Source organism: Pelodiscus sinensis, chromosome 6 (genome assembly GCF_049634645.1).
Source record: "Pelodiscus sinensis isolate JC-2024 chromosome 6, ASM4963464v1, whole genome shotgun sequence".
In the NCBI taxonomy this organism is placed as follows: Eukaryota; Metazoa; Chordata; order Testudines; family Trionychidae; genus Pelodiscus; species Pelodiscus sinensis.
This window is the reverse complement of record NC_134716.1, coordinates 26,783,944-26,802,500: the sequence shown is the minus strand read 5'-3', so window position 1 is coordinate 26,802,500 and position 18,557 is coordinate 26,783,944. Positions and strand designations below refer to the sequence as shown.

General features: G+C 39.1%; 1 protein-coding gene across 17 annotated transcripts in view; it reads right to left on the bottom strand.

The window, feature by feature from the left end:
* Nucleotides 1–18,557, bottom strand: part of PTPRD (protein tyrosine phosphatase receptor type D) — a 1,779,541-nt gene that overhangs the window by 182,254 nt on the left and 1,578,730 nt on the right. For all 17 annotated transcript variants that reach the window (XM_075931585.1, XM_075931599.1, XM_075931586.1 and 14 more), the window contains 2 exons: nucleotides 3,834–4,022; nucleotides 153–263 (listed from right to left, as the gene is read on the bottom strand). In XM_075931585.1, the coding sequence (XP_075787700.1) occupies nucleotides 153–263; nucleotides 3,834–4,022 (300 nt within the window). The remainder of the gene's footprint in view (nucleotides 1–152; nucleotides 264–3,833; nucleotides 4,023–18,557) is intronic.

Genomic DNA, 18,557 nt, shown 5'->3' with positions numbered 1-18,557 from the left:
TCCCTGTCCTCTAAATTTTTAAAACATATGCTATTACTGTTACTTTATCAGAGCAGTTTGTTTATTACTATATTAATTGCCCAGGGCCTGAGAGCATGTGAACACCCCCGAGCCTGCATGAAGAGCGGATGCCAGGGTTTTGTCATTCCTACCTCTGACATATAGATTGGCAGGGGCAGAATAGCGTGTACCCGCACTGTTGGTTGCAACACACTCATATTTGCCTTGGTCAGACTCTTCGCTCAGTTCGATTTGGAGGGCACCTGTATGAATATAAAATATATAGCCAAAGAGACGGTTAGAGGAAGTTTTTTAGATCCATAATTATACACCGCTTTACAATATGAAAAGCCCTGTATGCGAAGGTCCATTCAACGTCGGTTCATTTTCTTGCTAAGGTGCACAGACAGAAAATGATGCGATGAAAAAAACAAAGATTATTTTTTTCACATCATCAGTGCTAGCACAGGAAACAATTTGCATTTGGCAAAAAAAAAAAAATCACATTCTAAACAATACTTATTTTCCCCCTCGACCATTAAAATGAAGATGGGTGAGACTGCTTCAAGGAAGTATGGCTTTTAAATAAAATAAAATATATTAAGTTGTTGGGTAGTTCTATCTTTTGAGTTTGTTTATTTTTTGTAACAAAAGGAGTGCAAAATTTGGTACTCTCAAAAAAGACAAGACTGGTTTCAAGAAAGTCTTCTGCTGAAGAAAGCCAAAAATATGCAGCAAGAACAAAAAAGCTGCTTGAAGTGTTAAAAAATAAGAAACTGCATTAGTCATTCATAATTATCAAAATATTCTCTTAAAGAAATAAAACTCCCTTAGGACATGCAGATTGGTAAGAAAAGAAAGACGGTTTGCCACAACTTACAATCTTTAGTACGTTTGCTGAAAAACAAAGAGCAGTTGAATTAGAAGACAAAAAAAAGTTTAAAAGCATGGCCAACAAGGAAGAACCAACCAATCACTGCTGAGGACCTCGGGAGGGCCCCCCCCTAAGACACCCATCAAAATCCACAAGTGGGATTAGCAGTGTGGTGTCACAAAACCCAAGAAAAATACAAAACAAGAATTATAAAAGAAGTGAACATTTTTGTCAAAGTATCAAAAACCAGCAATACCATACACCACCAAGAATAATGACTCATTAACCTTTCGTTTCCAAAGCCTGCAGATCAGAAGATCCAAAAATCCAGAGATGGGATAAATCCAAGAAAAACACAAAAACATAAAAAACCATCAAGGAAAAAAGCATTGCTGTAATTTTGTAGGGGAGGAGAACCATTTTCAAGTTTATCAAGTTAAAAGAAAAAAAAAAGAATCAGAGAACAAAAAACCAAAAACCTTTTTTGAAAGATAAAGACAAAAAGAAGATATTCCATGTTGTCTTCTGCATGTCTGCTACTGTTCTCCAGACCACCTTGGCTTTGGTCCAGAACAAGAACAGCTAAGGAAGAAAAAAAATGATCTTTTTTTTTGTTCAAGTTGAACAAAAAAAAGAAAAAAAAAGAAAGAAAGAAAAAAAAAAGAAAAAAGAAAACGAAGAAGAAAAAAGGAAAAAAAAAAAAAGAGGGACAAATGGTAAGCTGTGACTGGGCTATGGCCAAAAGACCTGGATATGCTTTCTTTGAAGCATATCACAAATTAAATTATCTTTTTCAAAAATGAAGAAACTAAATAAGGGAAAGGAAAAGGGAAGTGGAAATAAAGGTCACAACATGAGAATCACTGATCATAACCAAACAGAAAAAAGGTAAAAATAAAGATGATGGACAATTCTGTGTTGTTGTTTTTTTAAACAGGACAAAGATGAGAAGGATGAAAGGACAGAAAGAATGAGTAAGATCATTCTGTGAACGTTAGTTCAGCACTCTTACCTCTTATTGGTGTACCACCTGGGTGGATAATATGAATGCAAATAAGATTAGAAAGAAGAAGCATTAGTACGAGAAGAAGGAGGCTAGGGCTTTGGAAGAAGAATCAAATTAGATTTACAGAATTAAATAAGGTCTTAAAAACTTGAAATACTATACTTTTAAAACAGGAATATATTAGATAGTATTATTAGATTATAAAAGCAAGTTGCACTGTACCACAAAGGGCAAAGGCCACAAAAAGCAGCATTGCTACTCTCAGAGAAGCATCTCAGTAGTTCTTAAGTGTTTGGTTATATAGGGTTAGAAATATATCGAATATGCCTCCCATCCTTAAAGAAAGACTTTACAATAATGTATTTAATACATAGTTTAGGAAAATATTGGCTATTCTATTTAAGGGTGTGTGTATATATATATATATTCACCATATATATATATAGATAGAGAGGAGATATACTGAAGACTATCTGGAAACAAACACTGTAGTTTAGGTTGGATTACTGCATTCACGGCACTCTATCTACGTGATACTTGTGTACTGTTTCTGCTAGACAGGTGTAGCTATGATTGATACAACATTTCTGTGGAGGTGTGTGTGTGCGCCACTACGGAGATCTGGTGACTACACTGACCGTTAGTAAAATGCATGCCATGCATTTTAAGAATAATAATAATCATAATAATATAATAATAATATTCTGAATATGGAAATTAGTGGGGGTGAAGTGCGCTTCAGAACTAAGCACTTACCAATAGATTCTGGAGATTTAAATACGGAGAGAAGAAAGACAGCATAAAAATATTATTATATTCCTTATAATTTGGCACAAAGTTTTCAGTTAAAACTTTATATACTAAATAATCTATGTCACATGTGAAAATTAATTCTTAATTTACATTAACAGTAGGTTAATTTACACAGTTCTGCTGACAACAAGCAAAGAGTCAGTTAACAAGACGGTTTAACATCACAGGACAGGTCAAAAGCTGATAATTCTGGGAAGACAGGTGATTAAACAACTTAGATTCTACACCAATATTACTATAATTGCCAAGGCAAAAGGCTTATTATCTCCCCATTCAATTATTGGGGATAAGCTTTTAACTTAATAAATTTAGAGGTATTTTTTCTTTTGTTTTTAAATCTAAAGAGAGCAACATAATAAACTAAGGTGTGAAGAGGGGGGTGAAAGGACTATTAGGGAAGTGCAACGGGCAAAGAGAGAGAAGCAAAAGCTGGAGTCTACACCAAAAGCAGGCTTCTGTAGATCCAGACAATGTAGGAATCAGAAAGCTTTAGCGTGGGCGCACACTACTGTGGCTAAATGTGTTAGAAAAATGCTCAGCCAGCAAAAAGCTCTTTTTCATAGGTTACCCAAGGACTTTTTTTATCCACCCACCCTATTTTTTAAGGTATGGTTACGCATGGGGGAAAAAGTACTGTGTTTTATGTATTAGTGAGAGGAAAGATGTGTCCAAACTGGCTAATCTTTGTTGGCTTCAAATGTTGAAAAGACAGCACAAAACACACTTTTATTGAATATTTTTAGTGTCTAAATATGAAAGTTTTGATTTTTATTAATATAACCATTGGTACTCCTTGAAAGTTCTGAATGAAGTCCAATGTTGAAATAAATTTGTGGGAAAAAAAAAGAAAGAAGAAAGAAAGAGGAGAAAATGGATCCGTCAAATACTGCAGAAAAGCAGTAAAGAAAAAAATATCAAAAATACAGTCACAGCAGTGAGCAATGTGGAGTGAACAGAAGCTGCAAAACACACACACAGAGACGGACTCTGGAACAGGCTATGACAACATCACAGACATGGACGACACACTTAGTAACACAGAGAAGAGAAGAGGAAGAGAAAATTTTACCTATAAATTAAAAATAAAAGAGTGTGAGAGAACAACTCTGGGCGTTAGTGGAAACAGTAACAAGACCCTACCTGATCGTAATTGTTTGATACGTCCGTTGTTGTTGCTTGTGTCAACGGGTAAAAAGTCTTTAAACCAAGTTATTTCAGGATCAGGATTGCCGCTGGCTGCACATAACATAGTGGCTGTGCGAGTGCGTTCAACCACCTTCAACTGGGGGCCCATATCAATGGTGGGAAAACCACGAGGAATTTGATCCTCTGAAAAGGAAACAGAGTTTGATTTTATAACACTAGTTCGTATTTGTTACATTACAAACTCATACACCATACTGGGCTAGACTCATAGGCAGAGCTCCAGTTGCTTTGCATTGAAGTGGTGGCTAAGGTGTTCTATAGCAGAAAGCCTCAGGTGCTATCATGATTCCTATGAGATCACAGCAGCCTATCTCAGAAGGGTGTTGAGGGGCTGACTATATTAAAATATTTATGGAGAGCTCAGGTATTACAGCTAGGATAGATTCTTAGAATAACTGTAATGGTTTTGAAAGTATGTAAGAACCTATGTTCAAACCCTGGTGCTACTGAAGTCAATGACAAAACTCCTTTCAACTTCAATGAGGCCAGGACTCCACACAGATCTGAAGAGAGGTAACTCTGGAAACATAGTAGGGACAGAGAATATCTGACAAATCAGGCTATGTTAATTATTAGCCCCACTCGCCAGCTGTGCTGTTTGGCGTTCTGCGCATGTGCAGATCACCCGAACCCGGCTCTTCCGGGATGTAATCTATTTGCCACGGGTGAGTAGATTACATAGATTGTCGAGCCCTGTTAATTATAATACATTTCCGGAAAATCATGCCAGTCTAGACGTAGTCTTGTTATATAGAATCATAGAATACTAGGACTGGAAGGGACCTCGAGAGATCATCGAGTCCAGTCCCCTGCCCTCATGGCAGGACCAAGTACTGTCTAGACCATCCCTGATAGACATTTATCTAACCTACTCTTAAGTATCTCCACAGATGGAGATTACACAACCTCCCTAGGCAATTTATTCCAGTGTTTAACTACGCTGACAGTTAGGAACTTTTTCCTAAAGTCCAACCTAAACCTCCCTTGCTGCAGTTTAAGCCCATTGATTCTTGCTCTATCCTCAGAGGCCAAGATGAACAATTTTTCTCCCTCCTCCTTATGGGTATATCTACACTACCCTCCTATTTCGAAATAGGAGGGTAATGTAGGCATACTGCAATTGCAAATGAAGCCCGGGATTTGAATTTCCCGGGCTTCATTTGCATAAGCCGGGCGCCGCCATTTTTAAATCCCGGCTGGTTCGAACCCTGTGCCGCGCGGCTACACGCGGCACGAACTAGGTAGTTCGAACTAGGCTTCGAACATGGAATGAGGAGTAACAGTAGTTCGAACTAGGAAGCTACACGCGGCACGGGGTTCGAACCAGCCGGGATTTAAAAATGGCGGCGCCCGGCTTATGCAAATGAAGCCCGGGAAATTCAAATCCCGGGCTTCATTTGCAATTGCGGTATGCCTACATTACCCCGCTAGTTCGAACTAGCGGGGTAGTGTAGACATACCCTAAGATACCCTTTTAGATACCCGAAAACTGCTATCATGTCCCCCCTCAATCTTCTCTTTTCCAAACAAAACAAGCCCAATTCTTTCAGCCTTCCTTTATAGGTCTTGTTCTCTAAACCTTTAATCATTCTTGTTGCTCTTCTCTGGACCCTCTCCAATATCTCCGCTTCTTTCTTGAAATGCGGTGCCCAGAACTGGACACAATACTCCAACTGAGGCCTAACCAGAGCAGAGTAGAGCAGAAGAATGACTTCTCGGGCCTTGCTCACAATACACCTGTTAATGCATCCCAGAATCATGTTTGCTTTTCAGAATCACACTGTTGACTCATATTTAGCTTGTGATCCACTATAACCCCCAGATCCCTTTCTGCCGTACTTCTTCCTAGACAGTTGCTTCCTGTTCTGTATGTGTGAAACTGATTGTTCCTTCCTAAGTGGAGCACTTTGCATTTGTCTTTAAACTTCATCTTGTTTACCTCAGACCATTTCTCCAATTTGTCCATATCATTTTGAATTATGGCCCTGTCCTCTAAAGTGGTTGCAACCCCTCCCAGTTTGGTATCATCTGCAAATTTAATAAGCATACTTTCAATGCCAATATCTAAATCATTGATGAAGATATTGAACAGAGCCAATCCCAAAACAGACCCCTGTGGAACCCCACTTGTTATATCTTTCCAGCAGGATTCTGAACCATTAATAACTACCCTCTGAGTATGGTTATCCAGCAAGTTAAGCACCCACCTTATGGTAGCCCCATCTAAGTTGTATTTGCCTAGTTCATTGATAAGAATATCATGCGAGACCGTATCAAATGCCTTACTAAATTCTAGGTATACCATATCCACCGCTTTTCCCTTATCCACAAGACTCGTGTGAAAGTAGACTAAAATATATTGTAAAAGTAAAATGAATTAAAGAAATGTTGTGTGTTCCTCTAGCAGTAAGAGAGATGTTAAGGTAAATTTGTATGTAAGCAGGAAGAAGGATGTTAAGGCAGAGGACAAATTTTCCACTTATGGGTGATAGTGAGACATTAACAGGAGATTGGTGAGAGCTGATAAGGAAATGAGATACTTGACTGACCCCAGGTAACTTTGTCAATTCGCGCCCTTTTTCAATCTTTTGTCTGTTCAATCCTTTTATCTGATAATAAGATGGCTTCGGTTGGGGATGGTGTCTCACTTTTTCTGGTTGTATTAGCGAAGCACTTTGCTAATAGAACAGAGTGATCTACAAAAATTGTGAGTCCTGAGTCAACTTTGACACTCCTTATCCTATCAAAGGAATCTATCAGATTGGTTTGACATGATTTGTTCTTTACAAATCCATGCTGGCTGTTACCTATCACCTTACCACCTTCCAAGTGTTTGCAGATGATTTTTAATCACTTACTCCATTATCTTCCCTGGAACAGAAGTTAAACTAACTAGTCTGTATTTTCCTGGGTTGTTGTTCTTTACATTTTTCCAGTCTTCTGGAATCTCTCCTGTCTCCATTAGTTTCCAAATATGATAACTAGAGGCTCAGATACTTCCTCTATCAGCTCCTTGAGTATTCTAGGATGCATTTCATCAGGCCCTGGTGACTTCCAGGCATCTAACTTTTCTAAGTGATTTTTAACTTGTTCTTTTTTTATCTTCTAAACCTACTCACTTCCTACTAGCATTCACTATGTTAGGCATTCCTTCATCAGACTTCTCGGTGAAGACCGAAACAAAGAAGTCAGCAAGCATCTCTGCCATTTCCAAGTTTTCTGTTACTGTTTCTCCCTCCTCATTGAGCAATGGGCCTACCCTGTCCTTGGTCTTCCTCTTGCTTCTAATGTATTTATAAAAAGTCGTCTTGTTTCCCTTTATTCCTGTAGCTAGTTTGAGCTCATTTTGTGTCTTTGCCTTTCTAATTTTGCCCTTGTATTCCTGTGTTGTTTGCCTATATTCATCCTTTGTAATTTGTCCTAATTTCCATTTTTTATGAGACTCATTTTTTATTTTTAGATCATGCAAAGTCTTGTGGTTAACACAAGGCGGTCTTTTGCCATATTTTCCATCTTTCCTATGCAGTGGAATAGCTTGCCTTTGGGCCATTAACAATATCCCTTTGAAAAACTGCCAACTCTCCTCAGTTGTTTTTCCCCTCAGTCTTGATTCCTATGGGAACTTACCTATCAGGTCTCTGAGCTTACTAAAATCCACCTTCTTGAAATCCAATGTCTCTATTTTGCTGTTCTCCCTTCCACCCTTGCTTAGAATTGCGAACTCTATGATTTCATGATTACTTTCACCCAAGCTGCCTTCCACTTTCAAATTCTCAACCAGTTCCTCCCTATTTGTTAAAATCAAATCTAGAACAGCTTCCCTCCCCCTGGTAGCTTTTTCAACCTTCTGAAATAAAAATGTGTCACCAATGTAGTCCAAGAACTTACTGGATAGTCTGTGCCCCTCTGTGTTATTTTCCCAATATATATCTGGATAGTTGAAGTCCCCCATCACCACCAAATAGAACATGCTTTATTATCAAATGCCTGCTTGTCAGCTATTGACATGCAGTTTTTTACAAGACAAAAATAATTTATTAGGAATTGTTCAATGTCATCTACATTACTTTCTTTGTACAGAAACGGTGCCATTTTAAGCGGTTTCAGTAAGCTTTCAGAGCCTTCTGAAAAACTCACTTCTAGCTATTCCTTGAATACCTGACAAATTTTCACATTCTCCAGTGACAGCTATCTCCCTAGGGCTACTTAATCACTGAAAACACAAGCACATATAAATATTACTCTGGTACAGTAGTCACTATTCTTCTGCAAATTTCCATCTCTCTTCAGAGCCAATATCTCCACCAATCAGTAGCGAGTGTCAGATGCTTACAGTGCTCAAGCATTTGCTATAGGCTCCCATCAAAGAAATCTAAACTTAATAATCATTTCTCAGATGCGAATCCTTTACCTTGGGAGTAAATGACAAGATTTGACTTGTGCCATGCAGAAAGCTCTCTAATGCATTTTCATAACCTTTCTGTTCCTTCTTGGCTCATAAAGAACACTCCAGAGCCACTTTTTCATATACACAAGTGCACAACAAAGATAATCTATCTTGCATACTAATAGGATGGAGTATGTAAAGAGCCTTCCTTTCTTATTTTTAATAAGGGTAATTAAATTCCATCCATTCCCCTTATGCACAGAACCTCTTTGAATGCATTGTCTTCGTTAAATTTTCATGAGAAACATCACAATGTAACAGATTCAAATAGCCAGAGCTGTTATATTTTGACAGTTGTGGCTTGTTTCCAATCTGGCTGTGAGGTATTTGGCAATAAAACCCAGTATTCAACATAAAACGGACTGGGGAAATAATGAAATTTCTAATTGGAATGCTTATCTCAGTGGGTGTAGTTCATAAGATGTTAATTGCTTTTTTCCCCTCTAAATTTATTAGTGATTTGTATAAAACTGTCTTTCCAGTTTGATGACACCAAGTTTGATAGACCATCATTTGTGTCATGTTATAGAGCTGAGAATCAAATCAGCGAATGACTGTCTGTTAGCCAGCATAAACTTTTACGTCAAAAGTAACTATTAAAACTATCAATAGATTAGTAGATTTAAACATCAACATGAGGAGCAAAGAAAAAAAAATTATCTAGTTCATTAATGCGCTCATTAAGCTTTAAATGGTAGTACATACCACTGTTTCATATTAATATTCAATCATACTGAATTAGCTCCTAATTCATCAACAATTTAAATCAGACTTGACCTTCACAAAGCCATTTGGCACTGTCATTTTGAGAGGCCATTATAGGGCAGATTATTATGTCCTTGTGCTTAGAAAGTCACACAAGTAATACAGATTTTGTTTAGGATGGAAGTTGAAATAGATCTGAAAATATTACTCATTCGTTGAATTTTGTGGTGGCCTGACCTTATATTGATGCAAAATACTATTAACATTCTTTTAATTTATGATAAATATTAGGACATTGAAAACTTGTTGACATCTTTACTGAGATATAACTACAAGTAAGTTATAGTTAGAAGGATATTTGAAAATATTAAAATACCTGTGTATGTTAGTTAGTTATTTAGTTAGTTATGTTTTAAAATATTCTGGTTGATGGATGAAATTGCAGGAGGTTTCTGATTTCTGTGCCCAAGAACCAGTAAAGTTAGGAAGCTAACCCCATTTTAGCCATAAAACCACAATTATAATCCCTAAAAGTATCTTATCTAGACCAAAACATCAATTGATATAGGATACCAGTTTAGTACAAATATAATCCTTATCTCAAGAAAATAAATCATGCAAAACCAAAAGACCTTTCTGTGAAAATGGATGCGGGGTTACTGAACTACACTCAGCATTAAATCTTGATGTAAACTCAAGTTTTCACCTCTAGAGAAAAAGTTCTGAGCGAACCTACACAAAAAATTCTCAAACTGAAATAAATTTAATAATTGTTCTAAAAATTGCATTCAAAAAAGTCTCTACAAAAACATGCATAGTTGGAAATGTTTTAAACTTTTTTCTTTATTTCTTAAATACTGACATAGAAAACAGCTTTGTGAAATGCAAATATATTAGCTAGATGTATAGCTCCAGATACCACTTCTGCGTAAGAGATATCATATAAATGGTAAAATTCTTTTCATAGAATCATAGACCTGCAAGAGACTTCAGGAGGTCATCAAGTCCAGCCCCCTGCCCAAGGCAGGACCAATCTCAACTAAGAACCCAGCCAGGGCTTTGTCAAGCCGAGACTTAAACACCTCTAGGAATGGAGATTCCACCACCTCCCTAGGTAATCTATTCCAGTGCTTCGTCACCCTCCTAGTGAAATAGTTTTTTCTAATATCCAACCCTGACCTCTCCCACTGTAACATGAAACGATTGCTCCTTGTTCTGCCATCTGTCACTACTGTGAACAGCCTTTCTCCATCCTCTTTGGAACCTCCCTTCAGGAAGCTGAAGGCTGCTATCAAATCCCCCCCACTCTTCTCTTCTGCAGACTAAACAAACCCAAATCCCTCAGTCTGTTCTCATAGGTCATGCGCTCCAGCCCCCTAATCATTTTGGTCGCCCTCCACTGGACCCTCTCCAGTGCATACACATCCTTTCTATAGTGGGGGGCCATATTCCAGATGTGGCCTCACCAGAGCCGAATAAAGGGGAATAATCACTTATCTGGATCTGCTGGCAATGCTCCCCTAATGCACCCCAATATGCCATTAGCCTTCTTGGCTACAAGGGCACTCTGTTGACTCATAACCAGCTTCTCATCCACTGTAATCCCCAGGTCCTTTTCTGCAGAACTGCTTCTTAGCCATTCAGTCCCCAGCCTGTAACAATGCTTTGCATTCTTCCGTCCAAAGTGCAGGACTCCACACATGTCCTTGTTGAACCTCATCAGATTTCTTTTGGCCCAATCCTGTAATCTGTCCAGGTCACTCTGGAGCCTATCCCTGACCTCCAGAGTATCTACCTTTCTCCCTAGCTTAGAGTCATCTGCAAACTTGCTGAAGGTGCAATCCACTTCCTCATCCAGGTCATTAATAAAGATGTTGAACAAAACCAATCCAAGAACAGATCCTTGGGGCACTCTGCTAGAAACCGACTGCCAACCTGACAACCTGTTGATCACTACCCGTTAGGCCTGACAGTCTAGCCAGCTTTCTATCCATCTTACAGTCCATTTATCCAATCCATATTCCCTTAACTTGCTGGCAAGAATATTGTGGGAGACCGTATCAAAAGCTTTGCTAAAGTCAAGGTATATCACATCCATTGACTTTCTCATATCCAAAGATCCACTTACCTCATCATATAAGCTAATCAGATTGGTCAGGCACAACTTGCCCTTCGTGAATCCATGTTGACTATTCCTGATCACTTTCCTCTCTTCCAAGTGCTTCAAAATGGATTCTTTGAGGATCCCCTCCATGATTTTTCCAGAGACTGAGGTAAGGCTCACCGGTCTGTAGTTTTCTGGATCGTCCTTCTTCCCTTTTTAAAAGATGGGCACTACATTTGCCTTTTTCCAATCATCGAGGATCTCTCCTGATCTCCATGAGTTTTCAAAGATAATGGCCAAAGGCCTCCACAATGACATTTGCCAACTCCCTCAGTACCCTCGGATGCATTAAATCCGGGCCCATAGATTTTTGAATGTTTAGCTTTTCTAAATAATTCCTAACTCGTTCTTTCCCCACCAAGGGCTGTCCACCTCCTTCCCATACCACGTTGCCTAGTGCATTTGTCTGGGAGGTGACCTTGTCCGTGAAGACAGAGGCAAAGAAAGCATTGAGTACTTCAGCTTTTCCCACAACATCTGTCACTAGGTTACCTCCCTCATCCAGTAAGGGCCCCACACCCTCTCTGATGACCCTCTTATTGCTAACATGCCTTTAGAAATCTTTTTTGTTACCCTTCACATCCCTTGCCAGCTGCAATGCCAATTGCATTTCCGCCTTCCTGATAACTCCCCTGTATTCTCGAGCAATATATTTATACTTCTCCCTAGGCATCTGTCTAAGTTTCCACTTCTTGTAAGCTTCCTTTTTGTGTTTAAGCTCACCATGGATGTCCCCAGTAAGACAAACTGGTCTCCTACCATATTTTCTTTTCTTGCTGAGCATCGGGATGGTTTCTTCCTGTGCCTTTAACAAGGCTTCTTTAAAATACTACCAGCTCTCCTGGACTCCTTTCCCCTTCATGTAAGCATCCTAGGGAATCCTGCCCATCAGTTCTCTGAGGGAGTCAAAGTCTGCTCTTCTGAAGTCCAGGGTGTGTATTTTGCTACTCTCCTTTCTTCCTTTGGTCAGGATCCTAAAATCTACCATTTCATGATCACTGCTTTCCAGGTTGTCACCCACATCTACTTCCCCTACTCGTTCCTCCCTGTTTGTGAGCAGCAGGTCAAGCTATGCATGGTGCCCTGGTTGGTTCCTTCAGCATTTGTACCAAGAATTTATCCCCAACATTCTCCAAAAACTTCCTGGATTGTCTGTGTACTACTTTATTGGTCTTCCAACAGATGTCAGGGTGATGAAAGTCGCCCATGAGAACCAGCGCCTGAGATCTGGAAGCTTTTCTCAGCTGTTCAAAGAAAGCCTCGTCTACCTCATCCACGTGAGCCGGTAGTCTATAGCAGACACCAACCACATCATCACCCCTGTTGCTTCCACCTCTAAACATAACTCACAGATTCTCACCAGGATTTTCTCCCTCTATATACTGGAGCTCTGAGCAATCATACTGCTCTCTTACATACAATGCAACTCCTCCTCCTTTTCTCCCTCCCTCCCCTCACATTCTTCCTGAACAATTTATACCCTTCCATGACAGTCATCCCACCAAGTCTCTGTTATTCCAATGAAATCATAGTTCTTTGACTGGGCCAGGGCTTCTAATTCTTCCTGTTTGTTTCCCATGCTTCTCGCATTTGTGTACAAACACCTTAGATAACCAATTGATCGCCCTACCGTCTCCATCTGAATCAGGGGTCCTCCCTTGTTGCTCATTCCTCCTTATGATTCTTCCCGGTGTCCAAATTCCTCACTTACCTCAGGGCTTTGGTCATCAGTCCTCCAACAAATCTAGTTTAAAGCACTCCTTACTAGGTTTTCAAGCCTGCCTGCAAAGATGTTCTTTCCTCTCTTGGTTAGGAGGATCCCATCCCTTCCTAACAATCCCCGTGCCCGGAACGGAGTCCCATGGTCAAAGAAACCAAAGCCCTCTTTCTGACACCACCTGTGCAGCCACGCATTTACTTCCTCAATTCAACGATCCCTACCCAGACGAGAACACCACTTATGCTTCAAATTCCTTGATCCTTCTTCCCGGCACTACATAATCTGCTGTGACCCGCTCAAAGTCATTTTTGGCCATATCGTTAGTTCCTACATGGAGAAGCAGGAAGGGTCAGCGATCCGTAGGTTTAATCACTTTCAGAAGACTCTCAGTCACATCCTGAATGCGAGCTCCCGGTAAGCAGCACACTTCTCAAAATTGCAGGTCTGGACAGCAGATGGATGACTCAGTCCCTCTTAGGAGGGAGTCCCCAACCACCACCACCCGTCTTCTTTTGGGGGTGGTGGTTGTGGAAGCCCCATCTCCCTAGGACTACGCATCCCATGCCTTCTGGTAGATGGCGTTCCTTTCTGATTTCTTCCCTGAGATGTCCCTGCCAAAGCATTCTCCACCACAGTGCCTGCAGAGAGAGCCTTAAAGCGGTTACTTACCTCTACAGGAATAGGGGATACCTGAGTTGGCCTTCTTCTCCTTCTAGAGGTTACATGCTGCCAGTTTTCTTCCTTGCCCTGTACTGCCCTGACTGGCTCTTCAGCCTGCTGTGCCTGCAGGATTAAATGCTGCCTTCTATTGAGGAAGTCGTCGTCCTCTCTAATAAAACGTAGGGTCAATACTTGGGCCTCCAGTCCTCTAATTTTTTCTTCCAAAATAGTGACCAGCTTGCACTTAGTGCAGATAAAATCCCTTCTTTCTTCTGGGAGGAAGAAAAACATGGCACATGTTGTGTAGGTAACAACAGCAGACCTATCATCATCCATATCTACCTTCCTTCTGAGAGATTCCTCGGTTGTTATTAAATGCCTCCTTAAAGGGAAGGTGTGTAGTGAAAATATGTTAAGGAATGGTGAGTGTATCTTATCCCCTTACCACTCCCTCTCCAAATTCCCTGTTAACAGCCCCTGTTTGCAAGCTCCCTAGTCGCGGACTCACTCCTTTATAAAGCCTTAGTCTACCTGATTGCCCCTCCCCCTGATTAAGGCTCAACCAATGAGCAGAGGCTTGTAGATTTCAAACCCTGATTAGAAGCTCACAGCTGCCACCTGCCAGCCACAGCACATGCTCCGTGAGGGGGGAAGGAAGGGGGAAGAGAAAGGGGAAAAAACATGGAATCTAATGATCTTGTTAAACTAATTACTAATGTAAAAAGCTATTTAAGTATAGAATACTTATATTAATGGGGAATTAATTAACTATTGGCAATGCTAATAGAACTCACATGCCCAACTAAGGAAGACAAATCAAAACATCCTTCTAAAATTGATTATAAAGAATCAATGTTATTAACAGCTACTGAAACTAAATCCTTTCAATGAAACCTTTAATTTAAAAAGATTTATGTTAAAGAACAGAAATGTGTCGTTTTGAAAACAGACCTTCATTTTCTATTGCACTGTAATGAAATTAAAGAAATATCTCTGAAAATAAATTGCACAAAAATAAATATTAAACTCTAACTTGAAAAGATTATCTGAGTTTACTTGCTACAAGAAAAGTAAAAGCAATTCGAAATGTGGCATATTCATTAAACAGACTACATATTTAGGATCTGACCATGTCACTTAAGCCAATCCTATGGATGTTGAGCCAATGAGAAGTAACAGCAAACAGATCTGATCTAAATACATTTAAAGGAGTTATTTTTCAAAATTTCATGGAAATAAGAAGGAAAATAATATTTAAAAACTTATTAAATGAACACTTTTCACATACCCAACCTATGTTGCACAATATAAAGCGCGTCTACACAGTACACTAAACTTGAAATAAGATACACAATTTGTGCTACGCAATTTGCATATCTTATTTCAATTTAATTTTTAAATAGCTTATTTTGAAATTTGGCATGTCTACACAGTGCCAAATTTTGAAATAATGCACTATTTTGAGACACCCTTTATCCCTCATGCAATGAGGTTTACCAGGATGGTGAAATAACGCACCACTATTTCGGAAAATATTTCAAAATAATGGGTGACTTGTGTAGGCCTGGGGTAGACCAGAAGTATCCGGAAATAGCTGTGCAGTGTAGACATACTCAGACAGTAAGCACTCCACAACTCATCCTGCCCTTCTTTGGAAGTAGGCAACTGCAAACAGCTAAGAAGTACGAAGACAAAGAAGAAACCAACCCAATAAAATTGTCCAAAATTTGAACATGGGCTGGTGAGAGAAAGAGTGCTTCTACACAGTAGGGCTTAACTTGAAATAAACTATTCAGATTGAGCTACATCAATTGTATAACTTATTTTGAATTAAAGCTTATTGCAAAATTGGGAGCATCTACACAGCACTTATTTCGAAATACTGCACTCTTCCTCCAACTTCCCTTACTTCTCATACAATGAGGGTTACAGGAGTCAGAGTAAGAAGTCCTCCAGCTTGACAATATTTCAACATTATTTCAAAATAACTGCCGGCTGTGTAGACGTGGAATAAGTTATTTTGAAATTATGCTAGTTATTTCAAAATAAGTGTGCAGTGTAGACATATTCTAAGAGACTACCAAGGGATTACATTTTAAAAGTCTTGTAATAATTTTGGAAATGCTGTTAAAACTTAAAATATTGACATTTTTCCAATGAACAACCTCTTGGTTAGACCAGGTATTACTGGAGAGGAGTCAGTGGCTACATTTTGATAAATAAAGAAATAATGGGAATTATTTGGATCTAAAATTCTTATTATCTGTAATTGTCCTCCTTTATGAGAAGGCTTTTCAACAATAGCTCTTGTTTGTGGCTACTGGACCTGGTGCAGAGACGTGGCAGGGGTAGTTCCTGGATCTGGTGCGAGCTGGAACTGAGCACCTTTCCTTATCAACTAATCATGTAGCCAATAAAAGTTTTATCAACTACACAATTAGTGAATTACACCTCTGAACATCCTTAGTTTCAATGATGGTGTTGCTGAAGTAGGCAAAAGAATCCCCGGGACTAAAATAATGAAAATCATTCCTCTGAGGTGGAAGTAAGAAAAACTGTTAATAAGAGCTGGCCTACTATTTCTTGTTTCTCTGGACTAAATGTTTTTAGTGATCTTTAAAATATAATGATTTTGTTCCCAACAATTTTAAATTAACCTTTTTACCCAACAATTTCTTAGAATAGTTCAGACCAAAGAGTGGAATGATACACGATGAAAACCACTGCTAAGGAAAAACTGGTACAGAGGGTCATGTGAATGGTGTGGATTAAAGCATGGACCCACACAGTATGTGTTACATTTATGAGTGTTTCCCAAAGGCGAGAAAAACAAACATTTTACAAAGATCCCAAATTCAGAAAAGTCAAGTGAATCCAGTTCCACAAATGCCTTGTGAGTGGTAGGCACAGATTTATTTATCTGACAATCAAATGATTATTTAATAGTTATAGATTAATATTCTCTTTATCCAGGAATTCATATACTGCACAGTTCTAAGAGTAAGTCATTGATCGCTGGCACGAAGAGAATCTTCTCCAGACATGGAATTTTAGATAAAGTCTTTAATGATAATGGGCAGTAAATTTCCAAATACAGATTTTAGCCAGTTTTCCAAAGATTGCCATATTCATCACAAGACATCAAGTCCAAATTACCCCCAACCAAATGGACTTGTGGAAAGGTCGATATAGAAAGTAAAGAACCTTAAAACAAGATTTTGACAATGAGGGTGATTTCTATAAACCATTGGTGGTTTACAGAAGGGAACCCCATGAGAATGGGGGTTCTCCAGCTCAGCTGTTAATGGAAAGAAGAATCTGATTTAATTTACCAATTACTGATAACTTGCTGAAATTTCATAACAATGGAACCATGCAGAGGATGAAAGAAAATCAAAAGTGGAAGCGGAAGTTTTAGATTCACAAAAAAGATCTGTGCTCTACCATCTCTTACTCCAAATGAGTGTGCCTGAGGAATCACACCTCTAATAGTCGGGACCAAACGGATACCATTGAAGATCAGCTACAATCAAGATCTTATGTAGTCTAGAAACACTAGGAGGACACATATTGATGTAATCAAAGGGATCTACAAATAATCTACAAAATTCCAACACATTGACATTTCCCACCTGACTAATCTCTTATCATTGGTGCACAAAGAAGAAACAAGAGAACTCCTCAGACTCTAATGAAAGGCTAACACTGAGAAGATCCGATGAGCTAAATTATTTCATTATCCCATCTCTTCAGAAGAGGCAGATGGTTTACAGTGAACAACAGAGGAAAATTCATACACTTTCTACACTAGACCAGGAAGGTCGGCTTTAGCAATACAACTCCAGCTACACATTTTGCATAACTGGAGTCGGCTTACCTTAAGCCAGGCCTTGGTGGCTTCCACGCTGCAGGAGGCCAATGGTAGCAAACATTCCTGTCAGCTTTCCTTATTCCTTTCAGGAGAAGGAATACTGGACGACCGCAGAAACTGCCCTCAGCGTTCCATTTAGGCGTCTATACTAAACCTGCTAAATCAAACACCAGAAGATTGACCTCTGGAGCACTGATCTTCTTGTAAGTATAGAAATGCCCAAAGAAACTTGTTAACCTATCTAGAGGAAAAAGAGTGGTAAAGATTCGCTTGAGAGTGATGTGCCAGTAACCACTTCTCTTGAGCTTGTTGGCACATTGGGGGTCTATGGAAATGCACTACATGACTTGAGTGTGATTGTTAGCTATTTATATATATGTTTATGAACTAATTTGTTTTTCTTTAAGGAGGCAGATATAGAGAGAGGTTTGTAGAAGATTACAATCTAGAGATATTCACTCGTAAAGCACAGTATTACATGAGAATCTTGGAGGTGCCCTGAAGGCCAGGATTCAGATCACCACATGGTTGTATGCATCTAATGTAACCAACTTGGAGTTCATTAAATAAGAAAACAGAGAAAAGGAATAAAGCTCTAGTGAAACAAATGGGAGAAATGACATATTTGCATGCAGTAGCTCTCCAGATTGTTTTATTAAAGTTTTATTCCTCCTTTTCACTAGTTATTTAATCAACCTCAAGATGGCTACAGTACGTGAAAACAGAACATGTCATCATGCGTGTGAAGGCATTGTCTTTGTACTGAGCTTTTCTTTTCACAAACATATTTCTAGAATCTAATGCAAGGATAAATCCATTCTTTTCAAATGTCTGAACTCTGATATTCCTCCTGCATTATCTTAGAGATGATATAATAATGGATTTTATCTGACTTTTTCATAGACATCTCCTCCAAGATTCTAGTATGTCAGAGCAGCAGCAGCAGCTGCATCTTTCACTGTGATGGGAAATGATTATCATCATTTTGGCATGTAATGATCCAAATTATTCCATTATCTCATCTTTTCAGAAGAGGCAGATACTTTACAGTGAACAGCAGTGGTAGCATGAGGAGTATCAACATGAATTAT